This window comes from Mustela erminea, chromosome 14, assembly GCF_009829155.1.
Source record: "Mustela erminea isolate mMusErm1 chromosome 14, mMusErm1.Pri, whole genome shotgun sequence".
NCBI classification, from domain to species: Eukaryota; Metazoa; Chordata; class Mammalia; order Carnivora; family Mustelidae; genus Mustela; species Mustela erminea.
Genome location: NC_045627.1, coordinates 58,194,687 through 58,214,716, shown reverse-complemented (window position 1 = coordinate 58,214,716; position 20,030 = coordinate 58,194,687). Strand labels below are relative to the sequence as shown.

At 41.9% G+C, this 20,030-nt stretch overlaps 1 protein-coding gene across 3 annotated transcripts in view; it reads right to left on the bottom strand.

Annotated features, from left to right (window-relative positions):
• EXOC6 (exocyst complex component 6) overlaps positions 1–16,285 on the bottom strand; it is a 243,418-nt gene extending 227,133 nt beyond the window's left edge. Inside the window, exon 1 of one of the 3 annotated variants that reach the window (XM_032312084.1) lies at positions 16,050–16,285. In XM_032312084.1, the coding sequence (XP_032167975.1) occupies positions 16,050–16,171 (122 nt within the window). In that variant the 5' untranslated portion in view covers positions 16,172–16,285. The remainder of the gene's footprint in view (positions 1–16,049) is intronic. The other 2 variants (XM_032312081.1, XM_032312082.1) reach the window with 2 other exon arrangements.
• Positions 16,286–20,030: the final 3,745 nt, after the last annotated feature.

Below are 20,030 nucleotides of genomic sequence, written 5' to 3'. Positions count from 1 at the left end.
GTGGCCAGTCACCTTGGAAATAAGTCATAAGCACCAGGAACATTAAGTGACTTAAAACTATGACACTATATGGCAAGGTTACATGAGAGGTCCAGAGCAACGTGTGATTTCATGCCTTAGTCCCTAAAATCCTTGAACCCAAGTGCCTTCCAGGGACTGTAGTTGGGATGAGGAGGGGTGGAAGCTCTGGAGAGGGGCAGGCATCAGAGAAATGGGAAAGAGGAAGTGGCTTTGGAAAAGTGCTAGTGTAGAAGAGTCCTGTTTAATGACTTGTTGTGGGACACTGAGTAAACCAGTTTGTCATGACGAAAGCACCAACTGAGGAAGATAATCAGGGAGTGCAAACCTAACCCTGAGGGACAACTGTTTTCCGGTCCCCATTAACCCAAGTTTCTGAACTACCCTTCCAGTGAACCAAGCTCCTTACTATCCAGCTGTGTAACTTAACCCCTTCAGTGAGCTTTTACTAGAAGATTGCCTCCATCCTCCTCCCCACAAAAATGTCTGGGAGGTGGTTTTACATGAGCTCTGGAGACTCGTATCTTCAATTTAATTCCCTGCTCTTTCATTTCAGAGCTGAGTGACACTGAGCAAGAACCTAGTATCTATTTCAGTTTCCCCATCTGTAAATGACCACAATTGTAGTGTCTTCCTCATATCCCTGTCTCATATTATATTAGTTTTCTATTGTTGCTGTAGCAAATTGCCACAAACTTATTAATACCTTAAAACACTCAAATTTATTATCTTGAGGTTCTGTAGGTTAGAAGTGCAACAAGGGTCTCACTGGGCTAAAATCAAGGTGTCAGTATGACTACATTCCTTTCTAGAGAATTCGTTTCCTTACTTTTTCCAGTTTACAGAGGCTACCCAGATTTCATGGCTTATAGCCCCCTTCCTCAGTCTTTAAAGTCAGCAACATTGCATCTCTCTGACCAGCCTTCCGTAGTCACATCTTCTTTAGTCACATCTCGCTCTGATGACAGAGGCCATCAAAGATTCTCTGCTCTTAATGACCCCTGTGATTAGTCTGAATCCAACCATATCATCCTGGACAAACTTCCATCTTAAGGTCTTAACGTTAATCACATCTGCAACCTCCCTTTTGTGATGTCTGACATATTTACAGGTCTGGGATTAAGACATGGACCTCTTCGGGGAGCCATTATTCTGCCTGCCACATATAATAACCACTACTAACATATATAAATGCCCTCCTTTCCATTATTCTGAAGTTTCTGTCCTCCCTGGAAAATTCAACTCAAATATATCTCCTTCAGAAAAATTCCCCTATCTAATCACAACCTTCTCTAACTCCAGATTCAATTTAGCACATTTGTCCACTCCACTACCAACTGTTTTAATAGTGTGCAGTTGTTTTGATTAGTTCCTTTTCATACATCTGCGAGTTCTGTTTGTTTTTGTACCCTTGGCCCCCAGGGAATCAAAATGCAACTGACCTTAGTACATACTGGCTTGGAAGATTAAGGAAGCTCTGCTATATCCAACTGCCCATTCTACCAAGAACCCCCTCAAAAGCCTGTCTCAGTGGTACAGAAGAATCCAGAGCTTCTCTGGGAAATCCCGTTTTCTAGAGCTGCAAGATTACACAAAAACAAAAATATCTCTTCCTGAGCTCTCCAGCACTGTCACACTACATTAAAGACCTTAAGTTCAGAGTTGGCTTTTTTTTTTTTATGCAAATGGGAGAATGCTGGAGGGATTTTTGAAACCAGACAATGCTGAAGCTCGGAAGCCATTGGAAAGAATTCAGGATGAGTTAGAAAGAAGCATGCCAAACAGGTCTGAGGATAAGGTAGGAGTTTGATTAATCTGTGATGGGTAATAATTCGGAATTAGAACAATTATCAAATTGTAAAAAGTTTTTTCAAATTTGCTCTATACATACTGACATCAAATGTAACATTTTATAGGGTTGTTGTCAGTTGCCTTAATAGAAATCTGTCATTATAACAGAAAATGTGTACCTCAAATTCCATGATCCCCACTTAAATCAAGGGCTTCAATCCAAGAAACAATATCTATAGACTTTTGGTTTCACCATGGTTGAATTTTATCCTTCAGTCAAGCCAAACCCCAGTACCTGGTCCCCACTGTTTGGGCCCTTCATGCTATGGTTTCTACTTAGTAAAAAACTGAGTTGTTTTCTTAGCTGACTGAATGTACAAGGATCGAGGCACCTGGTGTTAGCACATCTGAATTGGAGGTTCAGCTCTTGAGAGAAGAAAATAAACCTTTTGAAAATCGAGCCTGAAACCAAAACATATGAAATGAAGACAAATTTTATATCGTCCTACAAAAAGAAGAGGAAGCCAGTTTTCTCTGCAGGAAAGAGCAGACCATCTTAGTTCCATCAATGTGCATGGCCAGAATTCATTATTCTGATGAGTAAAGCAAGGTGAAGACAGCAGGGCAAGTGGCACAGGCCACCTTCTTATTTGGTGACTCTTTCCTGATGGAACATTCCTTTTCTGAGCATTCATTTCCCAAGACCTTCTTCTCTTCACCAATCCTGACATGATCCCAAACCTAGCCCCTCTTCTAGGAAGCCAGCCCTTCTTTGGCACTCCTCACTCCAGGCCTGTTTCGACACCTGCCCATAGAGAGTACTTCAACATAAGCAGCAGTATCTTCCCCTCAATTCAAGTCAAGACAGAAGGAAGTCCATATACCACTTCTCCTTCTGAAACAGCTTTTGCTGGTTCCCTTTGTGACTGCTGACAGTTCTGTTAGCATCTGAAGGTTTTGGCTAAGAATTTAAAGCTAAGTGTTCTAAATAACTATAGATATTTTTAACTTCAGACATAGATATAACAAATAAATGTGCAAAAAAGCCTATTCTAATCCTATTCTAAGTGATACATTTCTAAAATATAAAGAATTTCAGCTATAGACCAAAATAAAACCACAACAGCTATTTATCGAACATACTTGTTAAGCCCTTTGTATCATCTAATTTAATCTTTACAAACTTAATCAGTAATTTAACTTAGAATTTAATTAGCACTAATTTTCCTGAAATCTAATTTAAACCTATGGGGGTACTTTCACTATCTCCAGTTTAATATGAGCAAACAGACTTCTAGAAATTAAGTCACTTGTCGGGCCCCTGGGTGGGCTCAGTTGGTTAACTGTCTGCCTTCAGCTCAAGTAATAATCCCAGGGTCCTGGGATTGAGTCAGGCTCCCTGCTCAGTGGGGAGTCTGCTTCTCCCTCTGCCTCTCCCCCCACTTCCCACTTGTATATGTATGCTTTCTCTCTCCCTCAAAAATAAGTAAATAAAAACTCTTCAAAAAAGAAAAAGAAATTAAGTCACTTGCCCAAGGCCACACAGCTAGTGAGTTGAAGAAGATGGAGCTATCAACCAGTTCCTGTTTCTCCCATTAATTTTTTTTTAAAGATTTTATTTATTTATTTGACAGACAGAGATCACAAGTAGGCAGAGAGGCAGGCAGAGAGAGAGGAGGAAGCAGGCACCCCACTGAGCAGAGAGCCCAATGCGGGGCTCGATCCCAGAACCCTGGGATCATGACCTGAGCTGAAGGCAGCGGCTTTAACCCACTGAGCCACCCAGGCGCCCCATCTCCCATTAATTTAAAAAAAAAAAAAAAAAAGTCAGCAAGGAAGCTTGTTCCAGTGTTGTTTTATGCATGGGATAGATAACCAGTCTGGTCTAAGGAGGTTGGAGGGTTGTGGGGCACACACAGGCAGATTGCACATGGATATAGGGTTATTTTGCAGTCAGTAGATTTTGACTTTCAGAGATCCACTCAAAATCTCACTTCAGGACTCCTGGGAGGAGAAAGGCAAACCAGGAAGACTGGCAGGACAGGAGATGCATTCTGTGTCCAGTAGGAAACTAACCCTCAAAGTAAGGATTTAACCTGTACATACACTCTTCGTCATTAACAACTTCTACTTTGAGCCACTTGTCTGCAGGCTCATAACCTATCTTGGCAAAGCTCCTCCCTCAGAAAAAGGTAGTAGAAGGCAGCTGCCCTGGTCTGGTATTTAACTGCTTGGGTTCAAATTCCAACTCATCTTTTACTAGATGTTGGACCTCCAGAGAGCTAGTTAACTTGTCTAAACCTCAGTTTCTTCAAGTGTGAATTAGAGACAGTAACAGCTCCTAGCTCACCAAGTTGTGTGGGGATTAAAGGAGATAATATTTGCATAATGTCTAGCCCAGAGCTCAATTAGCATTAGCATTAGAGACCAGGGCTATCATTTATTTCAGACATGTATTTTGAAACCAGGAAGCCCAGAATTCAGCTTCCTCTTTGATAAAATACAAATACAAACCCGACACAAAAATGTACTTTTTTCTAATCATTAACCAAGTATCCTGGGTTTTTTTCTTCTTTTTTCCAAGTATCCTTGTTTTATATCAGAATTTTCTGAACCTACCCTTCATTTTTTTGAATGCTCAATAGGTGGAAACTGCCTGAAATTTGTTTCCTGTTATAGAAACGGGACCATGTCCTTGTGTTAGACTCTTGGTTCCTTATCCCCTTAAGTGATCCCTCCGGATCTCAAACAAGTCAAGAGCCTCTTTACTGTCTTTAGAGGCAATGTTCCTCCTCTGAGGCACATATTGTGGAGGCAAACAGATCACTGAGTCTCTCTCCACTTCCTGGCACAGAGACGATGTCTGTTTTGTTGGCTGTCCAGCACAGTTCATAGTTGTGAAGTGAATGATCTGCATCCAGATACTTCTGATGTTAAGCATGACATGGTGAACCATGTTTCATAAGGTAGGACATCTCTATAGAACGACTCTCCTCCCCACTCCTAGAGCTCACTTCCTGATCTTCATCTTCTCAAGACTTGGCTAACATTGTTCAGATGTTTCGTAAGGAGTTTAAAAGCCCTACATATAGAACTGTAGAACTCTATCAAAATGTAAAGGAGAGGCAGTTTTTATACACTGGCTTTAATAACTAACCTTCCTGGTGCCTTTGAGCCATTCACTCTTTGGGGCCATCATGATGCAGTTGGGGGTGCGGTGGCCAGTCCTCCAACTTCTGCCTTGTTGGTGCAGTGACCTCAAGTGGCCACACTCTGTAAGTGCAGGAGGATATGAACCAAGCCCTGCCAGGCCTCAGAGGATTCCTGCTGTGAAAACCATGTCCAGGAGTCTGTTGTTCCATAAAGATCTGGACCCCGTGGCAGAGAACAATAGAAGGAAATTTGAAATTGGAGCCAAATAAAGTCAGTTCATCCGAAATATGGGCCAGTCCTCCGAGAAGTTCAAAAGTAATTAGCCCCAGGTTCCGTTCATTCAACAACCATTTTTACTAAATGCTTGCTGTATGCCAGGCTGTGTGCTAAGCTCTTAGACAGGGCTGTTTCATCATATGCAACCAATGTGGTTGCTCTTGGCTTAATGCTCTGCCATCTCCATCTTGTAATTCCTTTTCTTTAAGATTTTCATTTATTTATTTGACAGAGAGAAAGAGATAACAAGTAGGCAGAGAGGCAGGCAGAGAGAGAGGGAGAAGCAGGCTCTTCGCTGAGCCGAGAGCCTGATGCAGGGCTCAATCCCAGGACTCTGAGACCATGACCTGAGCTGAAGGCAGAGGCTTAACCCACTGAGCCACCCAGGTGCCCCTCCATCTTGTAATTCTTAATAATTTCTGAACAAAGGGGCCTGCATTTTCATTTTGTATGGGTCTGGCCAATGATGGCACTAGTCCTACTCTCAAACAATGTCCTGAAAACTCCATTGGCTCACCCATACCCAAAATAGCCATTTTCAAGTCCATCGAGCAATGATTCTGAGTTCCATTCTAGCATTTCTTTCTTCTTCCCTCCCACCCCCAGCTTCTAACATCAACTCTTTTTCTTCTCTTTCTTCTCCTCCTTGTTGGTTTTTCTCTTCATTCTGTTCAGTGCACTCTCTATTCCTCATTCCTGTCCCACTTAGCTTCCTTTTATTGCTTTGTGCTTTCTCCCTCTCCTCTCACTTGTCTTATTTTTCTTCTCGCAGCAAAATGGATTTAGAATTGTAACTAATGTATGTAATGGAATAACAATAATAACAATAACAACAGCAGCATCAGCAATAATAATAAATGTTAATTTATGTCCTGGCCAGTCTCTTCCCTGGGACCTCCCTCACCCTGTTTTGTTCATCATAGCACTGAATACAACACTTTTTAAAAAAATATAAAACTGGGGCGCCTGGGTGGCTCAGTGGGTTAAGCCGCTGCCTTCGGCTCAGGTCATGATCTCAGGGTCCTGGGATCGAGCCCCGCATCGGGCTCTCTGCTCAGCAGGGAGCCTGCTTTCCTCTCTCTCTCTCTCTCTCTGCCTGCCTCTCCATCTACTTGTGATTTCTCTCTGTAAAATAAATAAATAAAATCTTTAAAAATATATATATAAAACTATTTATTGAGTACAACTTATCAGTATTTACAATAAACAACATGCAGCTGGATAACATTATGACTCCCAAGTTACTGTTTTCCCTGGTTTCTGCTGAACCAGTAACCCAAATAGTAAGAAGATTAAGCCTACATTTAAGGAGTGGGTTGGGGTAAAAACAAAAAGAAAAACAAAAACCAAGCAGGTCAAGAATTTTTCGATTACAGAAGTTTGTACACCCATTTATTCCTACAGGTCCTAAATTGCCAGCATCTCTAACCATCTGATTATGATTAGGTTTTCATGAACAAAGTCTTAGACATTCTATGAATCATGACCTTTCAGCCCATACAACACAGGGATTTCAACTTCTTGAAAAGGAATGGTTCTGAGCACCTGGGTGGCTCAGTCAGTTAAGCACCCAACTCTTGATTTTGGCTCAGGTCATAATTTCAGTGTTGTGGGATCGAAACCCGTGTTGGACTCTGCATTCAGCGGGAAATCTGTTTCTTTCTCTGCCTCTCCCCCTGCTCATGCTCTTTCTCTTTCTATCTCTCTCTCAAATAATTTATTTTAAATTTTATTTATTTATTTTGACAGAGAGAGATCACAAGTAGGCAGAGAGGCAGCCAGAGAGAGAAGGGGAGCAGAGAGCCCAAGGCGGGGCCTGATCCCAGGATCCTGAGACCACGACCTGAGCCGAAGGTAGAGGCTTCAACCCACTGAGCCACCCAGGTGCCCCAAATAATTTTTTTTTAAGGGATGGTTCATTAGAAAGAAGCTTTAAATGTCCATTTAACTAGGTTTTGTTACTTAACTAAAACACACCAGGACTTGTCTAGTTTTCTCATTTGGGTGGGGATTCTTGGCAGTGACAATATTTTCCTTCCAGGGATCTTGCAAATTAAATTGCATTTATGTGACTGTGGATATGGATATGGATTCTGATGTGGCTGCTTTTAAATTATCCAATTTAAATTATTTACATTATATTTAAATTGTCCAAGTAATTATAAAATTTGAAAGGTTAAGGATTCAGGAAAAATTTAAATTTAACTTGAAGCGATTTATTTCTTAGGTCGCTGAAAATGATGGCATCCCAGAAACACAGGCTTATCTGTGGTTATAAAATGTTGTTTTTGTTTTGGTGAATGTTGAAAAAGAAAAACCATTCACATATGTATTTTAAGTATAAACACACATACACACACACAAACCAAATAAACAAAAAACCCAGAATGGTCCTCAGGCATATAAGATTTAAACATGAATTCTGATTAACAACTATGAAGATTTCCCCCTCAATTTTTTTTTTCACTTAATTTATTTACCTGAAAGAGAGAGTACAACCTGGAGAAAGGACAGAGGGAGAGGGAGAAGCAGACTTACTGCTGAGCACAGAGACAGCCAGGGTGCTGGATCCCAGGACCTCTAAGATTATGACCTGAGCCAAAGTCCCATGCTTAACTGACTAAGCCACCTGGGTACCCCTCCCCCAACATTTAGAAAAGGTGTTCTCTGATGCAGGGGAATAATATGCTGTCTGGTTTGGGGGCACGTGGGTTGCTCAGTGGGTTAAAACCTCTGCCTTCAGCTCAGGTCAGGATCCCAGGGTCCTGGGTTCAAGCCCCACGTTGTGCTCTCTGCTCAGTGGAGAGCCTGCTTCCCCGCCTCTCTCTCTCTGCCTACTTGTGATCTCTGTCTGTCAAATAAATAAATAAAATCTTTTTTTTTAAAAAAAATGTGCTGTCTGGTTTCAAATAGTCTTTTCTGATAAAGGAAGCAACTACAGAAATCTTTTATTTGTTCAAAGTAACCAGTGCTATAGATGCAAAAATCCCCAACAAAACCCCCAATACTACTTCAAAACAAACATATCAAACTTGATTTTCTTATTTCCTCATACTAGTAAGTCAAAAAACCAAGACCCAGATTTTATATATACATATATAAATGCCAAGTTAATCTCTCTTTATAAAAAGCAATTACAGGGCACCTGGGTGGCTCAGTCAGTTAAGCATTTGAGTCTTGATTTCAGCTCAGGCCACGATCTCAGGGTTGTAGAATTGAGCCCCACATCAGGCTCCACAGCAGGGTGTCTCCTTTTCTCTCTCTGCCTCTGCCCTCTGCACTCTCTCTCCCTCAAACAAATAAATAAATTTTTAAAAATTTTAAAAAGTAGGGCGCCTGGGTGGCTCAGTGGATTAAGCCGCTGCCTTCAGCTCAGGTCATGATCTCAGGGTCCTGGGATCGAGTCCCGCATCGGGCTCTCTGCTCAGCAGGGAGCCTGCTTCCCTCTCTCTCTCTCTGCCTGCTTCTCCGACTACTTGTGATTTCTCTCTGTCAAATACATAAATAAAGTCTTTAAAAAAAAATTTTTTTTTAAGTAATTACAGTTGGGGCACATGGGTGGCTCCGTCAGTTAAGCATCTGACTCTTGATCTCAGCTCAAGTTTTGAAATCAGGGTCATAAGTTCAAGCCCCATGTTGGGCTCTAACCTGTGTATGGAACCTCCTTTTAAAAAAAAAAAAATTTTTTTTAAAGCAATTACAGTTTAAGGACCCTTCCTATATGCATCTTTTGTCAACACCTAATCTGCCTCATCTGAATCTTTCCATTCATGAGAGACTTGAATTTTCCGCTGCTGTCTGTGGCACAAATTATTTGTTCGGGACCAAGACCTCTGGCAAAGCCCCTTGGTTCATCAGCAACATCTCTTTTCTTCTTTGATTTACTATAATCAGCTTCACTATCAGATAAAGATTGTCTTTTTATACGATCTTTTTCTTTACCAGGTTTTGAGAAATAAGAAATGCTTCAATTAACTCTGGACAATCTAAATTTTCTCCAGGTTCCCAAGTATTGTCAGCATCTGTGAATCCCTTCCACTTCAGGAAATACTCCCCTTTCCCATTCACTACATGGTGGTCCAGTACTTTTTCCACCACAAATTCCACAGGCTCTGCCTCTTCTAATTTTTTACTCTTTCTATCTCTTTCTTCCCCCTTTTTAAAATGAGAGTGTAGGGGGAGGGGCATAGGCAGAGAAAAGAGAAAATCTTAAGCAGACTCCCCACCCAGTGTGGAGCCCAAAGCAGGGCTTGATCTCGCGACCCGGAGATCATGATCGGGACCAAAACCAAGAACAGATGCTTAACTGACTGAGCCACCCAGGCACCCCTTCTTCACCTTTTTTTTTTTTTTTAGCAATCTAGTTTAATTGGAGGCCATTTTTTATTGCAGACTCTAAGAGCTATTATTCACCACCCTAGTTCCAGGTCTGCAAGTGTCCCACACCCTGTATGCTTCAAGCTCCAGCCATATCCAAGGGGGAAGGGCCTGGGGAACTGCCACAATACCACTTTTTTATTTGCTTCTTTTTAGCTCCTTCCACTAAAATACAAGTTCTAACAGCAAACCATTGACCTTCTAGACCCCAGCCTGCCATACCATAGGCACTCCATAAACATTTATTTACTGAATGAATGAACAGGTGAGGGAATGTGCATTTTCTATGTATGAGGAATTACATTAAATACATTTCATGACGAATTCATGTAATCCTTTCAGTAGATCTATTAGTAATGACAGACGCAAAATTTGAACCTACATCTTTCTGGCTCCAGAGTCCATTCATTTAACCGGTAAAGAAACAAAACTGTCTCTATGGTTAAAATACTTGGTTCCCAGATATAAAAATGTTTTTTAGCTTCTCCCTTTGTTGCACTGAAGATCAAGTAGTGAATGATACTATCATTTAAATGTTCAGAAGTTTGACAACAACACAACCCACTCTCACTGGGGACTCAGGCTTCCCCAAGGTGCTGCTGACAGGTGGCCTCGGTCATGGTTAGCCCCACATTTATTCCCGGACTCCATATATATCCACAACATGTAACACACTACACCACTCTCATCAGAGATTAAATGAAGTAATGATATTACATTGGCGTAAAATATAAGCATTAGTAAATATGGTTTTGAAAAAGGGATGTTCTCTCTCCTGAATATAATACAACCAAAATAAAATTCATATTACTCAATATTTCCCACTTACTGAGAATTTCAAGATGTTGTGAGTACTTGTTTATTTCAGTACTCTATAAATTTATTAAATTATATTGGAATACATATCCCAGATGTAAATTAGATATAATAATAATAGCTAATATTTATTGAGCATTTACAATGTGCTAGGTAGGCACTGTGCTAAGCACTTTTATTTATTAACCATTTGAGATGGGTGGTATTATCATCCCTATTTTAGGGGCGCCTAGGTGGCTCAGTCAGTTAAGTATATGCCTTCAGCTCAGGTCCTGATCTCAGTGTCCTGGGATCACACCCCCCAACTCAGGCTCAGCTCTGTGCTCAGCACCGGAGTCTGCTTCTCCCTTCCCCTCTATCTCTGCCCCTCCCCCTTCTTCTGCTCAAATAAATGGATAAAACCTTTTAAAAAAAATTCTTACTCCTTATTTTACAGTTTCAGAAACTAAGGCCAAAATCAAACAACTAATAAAACCTGAACCTTTGATGTTAAGCAATGTACTTAATGGGGTAAGATTTAATAGAAAGCTTACATTTCTGAAGGTACATGCAGCAAGAGCATTGTAAAACGTTTACAGGTGTTAACCAGTTATATTTTTTAGCATGTCATCCCAAGATTTTATTGTATACACAGCTTATTAGTTGGATTTTTTTTAATGTTTTCTGTCCTTTCCTAAAAGCATGTTATCTTCATTCCTAAAAACATTAAAGTCAAAGAAATAACAATATCCTGTTTGCTCTTAAACTGGTTAAACTTCATGGTCAGCTTTTGGAAAAGAGCCCGAGAGAGTCTGTGAATACAAGTGTAAAACAATTATGTTATCATAAAACAATTACAAAAATTTCTTCTGGTACGTCATCTTGTACAATTCCCTTTTCCTCCTATTTTTCCCAGCCCTCTGTAAGGCCTTCTTTGGACATGTCCCCTTTCTCTACTTCCCACTAACTTTGCAGCACCCTCAACCTGCCCTTATCTTCCCTCAGGGTCAGCTATAGCAATAAGACACGCTGTGACCTGTGAACCCAAATGCCTGCAGACATGCCGTGACTTCAGGACCTGTTCTAAGAGGCGAACAACACACCTGCAGGACTCCAAGAGGCATAATGAGCCAGGCAACATCCAGGTTGGAGTCAGGACCCCCAGGGTAAGGCAGGTCTAATGGGCAAGGCCTAGCAGCAGGAAGTTCTAGCGTGAACTAGCGTAAATGTTATGAACACTGCCACTGCCCTATAAGATGTCCTCGCCTGCAATCACTAACTTATCAAAACTACCTCAATGTGAGATTCAGGCAACCACTCCCGATGCATGGGGATTGATTTGCTGCTTGAGACCAGGTGCCCACCCTTGTTAAAGGAAGTTGGTGAGGCTTCCTTCCAATAAGGCCAGCGCTAGTACTTTCCTTTGGTGTGGCTCCAAACAGCCCTTAAGCCTACCAGGGACAAGCATGCCCCCAGATGCCAGGGCTGTAAGGAGCTACATCTATATATAGTTAAATCTATATTTAAGATATAAGATAGATTTAAAGCTATATCTAAGCTTTATGGAGGGACTGGATTGAAAGTCAGAAAACCAAAAAAGAATGAGAAAATCCCATGGAAATTAGCATGTGGTGGTAACATGATGAAAATAGCTATGCCCAGGACAAAAGGGTTAGGGTAGCAAAACTAATTCCAGCTGCCACCTGCTGGTGAGTTTCAGCCTACTAGCAATCCGAACACCCAAAGCAAAGCCATGCTAGGACAACAGAGGCACTAGCAATAGACTTTTCTCGACATTTCTCCCTTTTCTCTTAAACTCACTCACCATCTGCATGGCTAATATCAAATACTGCTTTTCTATCCGGGAATTTTATTCCCAACTCCACTGTTAGAGCTGCCTGTGATGTCTTTAATGGATATTTCATTGGTAACACAAATCATGGAAAAATACAGTATCTCAGCTCTCCCCAAAAACTCCCTCCTCTTTAAACTTAATACTACAGGCAGTGGTCCCATTTCACACAAAGAATGAAAACAAACACAGGACCTCAGAATCATCCGACTCTTGTCTACTTTTTCACACACATGCACACACACACACACACACACACACACAAGGGAGGGCCAAAGGAGTAGACCCAAGGTCCCACTGGGGGAGTCAGGCAGGAGATAGGCTGGACTCTCTAGGAGAAGCTTGCTCTGGGAGCAGCAGAGAGTTGAGTCAGGAAGAGGGGAGAATGCAGATAGGCAGGGAGAAAGAGACTGTGGGCCACCGACAGTACCCAATGGTATGACTCTTGGTCTCAGCAACCCCCCACAATGCATCAGGCAGAGGAGACCCAATAGCCCATATGGTGTGCAGGGGTGAGCACTAGGAAGCTCGGTCCGTGTGAAGGAAGAGATGCTGTGTCACCCTTAAATGACTGAAGCAGACACCATCTCTGAGTCCTGAGACGCTGAGCTCTGGTGACATCACCTTGTTAGAGAAGCAAACCCCACCTGGCTCTGACCTTGCACAGGGCACCTCAGACTCCCGACCTGGAAAATGGAAGGTGGGCAGGGGAAGGAAACTAACAGAGTTGAAGATTTTATGACAGGAAATGTTTGTTGAAGCAATGCCTTTCTTTTTTGACAAGGAAAAGTGAACAGGAGAGCTTCAATTCCCAGGTGCAGGGATTTTCCTGAGAATGTTTCTCTCCTGTATTGCCAGCCCTGTCCTCTCAATGCCCTAACCCTTTCCTCACTGTCCACTCCACCAGTCTGCACGCCACCAAATCCACTCTCCACCGTGTCTGCCTTTATAGCTCGTAGCCTTCCACTACCTCCACTTCTTCCCTCAAAGGATGACTTTCTCTCTCAACTGCCTCCTTTCTTTTGCTTCACAAAGTCACCGTTACTTCAGAAGCTCATACAAATCAGTGAACCAATATTTATCTAGCTACTCTGTTGGTAGAATCTTCTGCAGAGGATACAATGGTAAAAGGAAGATACATTCCTGGCTTCAGGAATCTTTCCACCTGAAAATATTTCTAAAATTACAACACACACATTTTAAGTCAGAATAAATGCCCTGGATTCTTTGCGGGCTTCAAAGGATGGATATTCACATGTGGCTGGGGGATCACAAGAGGCTTCATAGAAGAAAGAGCATTTGAGTGAATAATAATAATAATGATAATAATAATAAACAACCATGGACACAAGAGAAAGAAAATCTCAGGACACATTTTCAAATAGTAACCAGTCTAGTTCAGCCAAAATGGAAGTCCTGTCTTAATTTTTCCAGCCCTCATATTTGACCACACAAGCTGCTGTGTTCTGTAAGAACGGTGGAAGAATCATTGACACTGGAACATCAATGACATGCATACGCATGAGCACAAAAGCATCGAATGCCAGTCTCAGAAGTCTTCATCTAATTGATTAAAGCAAAAGTTTAGGAAAATTAATGCTGATTAATATTGTCCCAGATAAAGTTTTATTAAGAGCTCTGAGTCTACCCTCCAAATAACATTGGGGTGTTTTAGCAGGAGCCTTTGCAAAAGAACGTTCTGAGCCCTTGTTCAATAACCCAGACACTGTTACCCAAACTAACAGTGGGTACTGCAGGTCCACTCTGGTGATGACAGGGCAACACCCGGAGAATATATCAGTGTTTTCTCCCCTCTTAAGGGTGACACTGGGAGAGTGCTGTGAGGGCCAGATCTACACTGATTTCTTCTTTAGGAAGACCAGATACAAGACCAGGAATATTTACCCTGACAACAGAGGGTAGGAAAGCTCCACGATCCAGAGCAGGAAGGCAGGTCCAATACCAAGCAAGACTAGCCAGAAAGAGAAGGCCATGGTTGGATGACCTGTGTAGGTGTTAACCATGGTTGTAAGACCAGGGGAGAGGTGGAGAGGGTTGGGGGTTGAAGGCCAAGAGGTTTGAAAGAGCAACAGCAGCAGAAGCTACAGTAACTAACATGTGTCTAGGTTCCCCTCACCTATTTGTTCCCCCTTGGACTTCTGATCTAGCCATCATGCAAATGTATAAGTTCTGAAAGGTGCTGGTACAGGATAAAGTTTGCTCCATATGGAAAAAATGATTGAGTTTCCCGTTAGTAAAAAAGCTCTGTTTCCTTCTACCTATTAAATAGGATAGAAATTACCTTCCCCTCTTCATGGGATGTTCATGAATGCTTGGATAAAATGAAAGTGTAAGGAAAAACTGTAATAGATTTGTAATTATTTTACAACTGCACCTACATATTGATAATCCAAGAATCAACCAACAAATATCAATGCCTTCCCATGTCCCCAATAGTACCCTAGGCCCTTTAAAGAGATTGAAAATATATTTAGTGCAAAATCAAATTTAAATATTTGGGAGAAATTTACTCAGATTTATTTATTTTTTTTTTTTTAAAGATTTTATTTATTTATTTGACAGAGAGAAATTACAAGTACACTGAGAGGCAGGCAGAGAGAGAGAGAAGGAAGCAGGCTCCCTGCTGAGCAGAGAGCCCGATGTGGGACTCGATCCCAGGACCCTGAGATCATGACCTGAGCCGAAGGCAGCGGCTTAACCCACTGAGCCACCCAGGCGCCCCTCAGATTTAAATTATAATATATTTCAAAGCAACTTGGCCCTGGGCCCTTTCTGAGGATGAAGAGACAACAGCACCTCCCTGCCCCAAAATCCTTTAATTTAATCAACAAATATTAGTCAACAAATATTTATTGACTGTTGCTACCAAATTCAGTGATTGCCATTCCCAGACTGATAGGTGTCAGTTACATGCAGGTGGTCAGAAAGAATTAACTTCCTAAAGCTACCCTTTTAACATAAGGATACCTGGTCTTTCATTTTAATCCTGTTCTTAAAAATATGCGAATTAATCCTCATATTTCCAAAGACACTATTTTTAAATGTTATGTGGAAATTTAAAAAAATTCACATCTGAGAGGTCACCATATACCCAAGTAGCAACAACACAAATAAACATTTTACTTTTTTCCCCCTAAAACTCACATCTACCCAAATAGAAATTGGTTTTACTGATATGTCTTATTGTTCTCAATGTTTTTCACTAAGCAATATTTTAGAGAAAAACCATTGAAATCTCATATAAATGAGATGGGATATCTATTTGGCAACGGCAAGATGCCCTTTTTGATCTCTTGAAAGTCATTTCTATTTTTTAAACCTTGTGGTGCTGAATCAGGAAACAAATACGCAAAAAGAGTCAATTATTTATTGTAATTTCTCTAAAGATAAGAACAGAGGTAGAGAATTGGTATATACAGATTGTAATTCTTTTTAATGAGAAGCAGCATTTTTTTTTTAAGATTTTATTTATTTATTTGAGAGAGAGAGACACAGCGAGAGAGGGAATGCAAGCAGAGGGAGTGCAAGAGGGAGAAGCAGGCTTCCTGCTGAGCAGGGAGCCTGACCTGGGGCTCTATCCCAGGACCTGGGGATCCTGACCCAAGCCCAAGGCAGCCGCCTAACGTCTGTAACACCCAGGAGCCCCAAGAATTGTAATTATTTTTCAAAAACTATTCTTTATGCTGTTATAGAGAAAAGCATAAAAAGATGTGAATAAGCCTGCCTTATCACCACTGAAGGAGGAAAAAATATAAAGGGGCCCTACCTTAAAGTCGCTTCAATGGGCAGCTCGAAAGACTGAATCTCAGCCAGGACATTCTCATAATTTTGATCTGGGTCTTCTTCCAACATTGCTTCACATGCCCCTGATTTTCCAGCTGCAGACATCAGATTTTGAGTGCAAAACAGTTGTAATTCATGAAAGAAATGTGGTTTTTGTTAGAATTATTATAAGCGTTCTGTGTTCACCCAGAGTAGCAGCAAAAACTGAGCTCACAGGCTGACTTCATGCTATCAAAATCTTTGCTTCCAAGAATGTGGCACAGCTGTTGCTGTCCTGTCGCTACTTATAACATTTTACTTATTATTAACCTTGACACAGTTCAGAAAGTTCCTGCCTGATGTCTGCTATGTTGACTTATTTGCTTCTCAGAGATAGTAACTGCAAACTTGGGTAGGAATTAGAACCGTTACACTATACAAAATTATTAAATACAATTGACTTGTCAGAGCACATATTTTAATATTATTTATGCTAAATACATAATCAAGCCATGCTCCTAGTGACTCCTGCAACTATACCCTTGCCCACAAAGTCCCAGCAGGTGGCTTGTCCAGGAGAAATGTAACACTTTGTAGAACAGAACTCTGAGGTTACTGGGCTAGTTCCTTGGTTGCCCCCCACCTCGCTTCTACACTCGAGTCACTGCTGTGTTTGTCCATGTACAGAGCCATTCTTTCTTCTGTTCCCTGATCAAATACAAATGCTCCTGAAAGAGTTAGCTTTTAATCCTTGTTAGTCACTGTGGCCTCACTGTGTGTGAGTTTGCCAGATCCTTCCTTCAGAAGAGGTTTTAATGGGGAGGGAGACTATATGAACCTGCCAGGAGGTTAAGGCAGCCAGTTGCCCCTGAGAGGAAGAAGCAGTGCAGGAAATAAAGGTCCAAAGTAGCAACGGAAAATGTGGCCTGCAGCCAGCCCAAAAAAGGTCTAAAAAAATTAAATGGGCCCATGATTCCCACTACCATTTGCATTAGATCTCCCTCAGCTTCAAGTTTAACTTCACGCTTTCTTGCCTGCTATAGAAAGTCGGTATTTAAAGGGATGTGACATTCTTCCATATGAATCTCTATTTTTTTTTAAGTTTTTATCAGATTTTTAAATTTTACTCTGTAAAAAAATTGAAGTTATTTCTGCTAAAGATGTAGTCCTCATATAACCACAAGGCATATGTCATAAACTGTACCAGTTTTTCACTTCTCTCTTCCTCAGACACTTGCCAGTACCTCACTGAAGGCATGGTGTCCCCCTTGACTCACAACTTTGGGCTTAGCTTGTGACTTCCTCTGGCCAACCATATACGAGCTGAAGGGACAGAGTGTGAGCTCTGAGCCTTGTTTCTTACTTGTCCTCATGTACCTCTGCCATCGCGGGGGAACACATGCCCTGCCTAGCTCGCTGGTCCAAGGAGAATGACAGATACACGAAGCAGGGTCACCCCCCCACCCCCGACTCACAACACTGCAAGGACAGGCGTATAGTCCCACACCGCTGCAGCAGCTTAAGCAAAGCTGCCCCCTAAACCTGGGCTAGGTCAACCATGCCCCCACTGACCCACAGACACAGTAGCAATAATAAACGGGTGTTGTTTTCAGCCACTGAATGATGGGTTATGCAGCAATAGCGGATCAGTGCAGGATCCTTCACTCTAGCCCCACCAAGAGCTTCAACTCTTGGTCCCACTGTTTGTCCACTACAGGATAGAACCATGCAACAGGACTATGCCTGACACCTGTTCCCTCCAGAGGAAGTGATGATGCCCTCCTCCAAGACTTGACACAAAGCAGTGATTTTCTATCTTGTGTTAAAGTCATTTGTGTGGAAGGTTTATATATATATACCAAATTATCAATTTATTTCAGAACAGAAGGTCTATGTGATTCATATTTGTATTCCACATAACACTTAACACATTGCCCTGTATATTGTAGGTGCTTAAGTAGGACTTATTGAATACACGAAAGCAAAAGCTACAAGCTAAGAGTTATCTCTGTCTTGTTAGGAAATATTGGCCCAAATTATGCAAAAATCTGACAGTTCCATGTGGAATTTATGAGAATCTGAGAATATATAAATAAAAGCACAATGAGAAGTCATTCTTGGGGGCTTTTGGGGGCCCAGTCTGTTAAGCATTCTTGTGATTTCAGCTCAGGTCATGATCTCAGGATTGGGAGACTAAGCCCCAAATTCAGCTCGAAGCTAGGACTGCCTAAGACTCTCTATCTCCCTCTCCTTCTGTCCCTTCCCCTCCTCCTTCCCTCTCTAAAAAAAGAAAGAAATCACTCTGGTTGTAAGAGAATGTTGGTCATCTTTATACTGTGTTGTGGAGAACAATTCATAGATAACATCACCGGACCCATGAACATATATCTGTGCTGATCCATCCGGCCCAAAGTATCATGTGGTAAATTGACTCTTCTCCCCACACACCCCAAATTTTTATTTTTAAATTTTTCAAACTTACAGAGAAGTTAAAGAACACAACAAACACCCATATACCCTTCCCCTGATTCATCAACTTAACATTTTGCCACGTTGACTTACTCTTTCAGTTTATTCAGGGGAATTCTTTAATGTAGGCAAATACTTTAAATAGATATGTGAGAGGGGCCCCTGACTGGCCCAGCCTGTTGAGGTCTACTGGAGGTCTGCCTTCCACTTAGGTCATGAGTCTCCAATCCGGCTCCTGGCTCAGAGGGGAGACTGTTTCTCCCTCTCCGTCTGCTGCTCCCTCCCTCCCTACTTGTGTGTGTGTACACACGCATGCTCTCTCTCTCTCTCTCTCTGCTAAATACTTTTTTTAAAAAAATCTTTAAAAAATTAAAATATATACTGTGAGAAAACTGTATTCTTTTAAATAGAGTATTTTTAAAAATATTTTATTTATCTGACACACAGAGAGAGAAATCACAAGTAGACAGAGAAGCAGGCAGAGAGAGAGAGGGAAGCAGGCTCCCCGCTGAGCAGAGAGCCTGACTCAGGACTCGATCCCAGGACCCTGAGATCATGACCCAAGCGGAAGGCAGAGGCTTAACCCACTGAGCCACCCAGGCGCCCTAAACAGAGTATTTTTAGGACAGTATAGTATAGGAGTCTACTACACAGTAGTAGTAGTAAATCACGAGAACTTTGACTTATTGTTACCGCATGACCCATTCCTATTATGCAGCGCGGTCACCCTCTTCCTGCAGAGCCAGCTCCCGCTGGAGATTCAAGGTCTTTCAACCTGTTGACCTGGCTGCTCCCCTCAGCTCCTCTATGCTCCCTACCCCTCCTCCACTCCCAGCCCACTCTTCTGCTCCTCCCACTTCTGTTAAGTGAATTTTCCCTCTGCCTCTTACTTTCTTCTAAGCTGTGTAAGACACAGGCAACAACTTCCTGTTTCCACTGGCTAACCAGCATCTTCCTTTTATTCAAAACTTTCCTTGAGTGCCATTTCCTGCCGGAAGTCCACACAGATTGAACGAACAGGAGACCATCTCCTCCCGAAAGTAACAGCTAAGAAAAACAACCTCCCCTATCCCATAGTGCTGACAACAAATTCACCAAATAAGGAAAAGAAAAGGAGGAAATGGAAACATTTTAAACAGATATATTCCAAGTTGCCCATAAAAGAGACTGGTGTGTGTGTGACTGGAATGTTCCTGGTCTCCACCCTTAACCTGTCCTCCCAGCTGCAGCTCAAACTCTTTGGACTACTTCCTAGGATCAAGTCTGACCACTGACAGGAGCCCTCTAAGTTCCCCTGGGCCAGTGGTTCCTGTTCCTCTGCAGTCCCAAGGCAATACCTGGAAACTTTTTTTTTTTTTTTTTTTTTTTTAAGAAAGAAAGAGATGTGAGGGGGTTGGGGAGGGGCAGAGGGAGAAGGAGAGAGAATCTTAAGCAGGCTTCATGCCTAGGGCAGAATCCAGTGCAGGGCTCAAGCTCACCCCCTGAGATCATGACCTCAGCCAAAATCAAGAGTCAG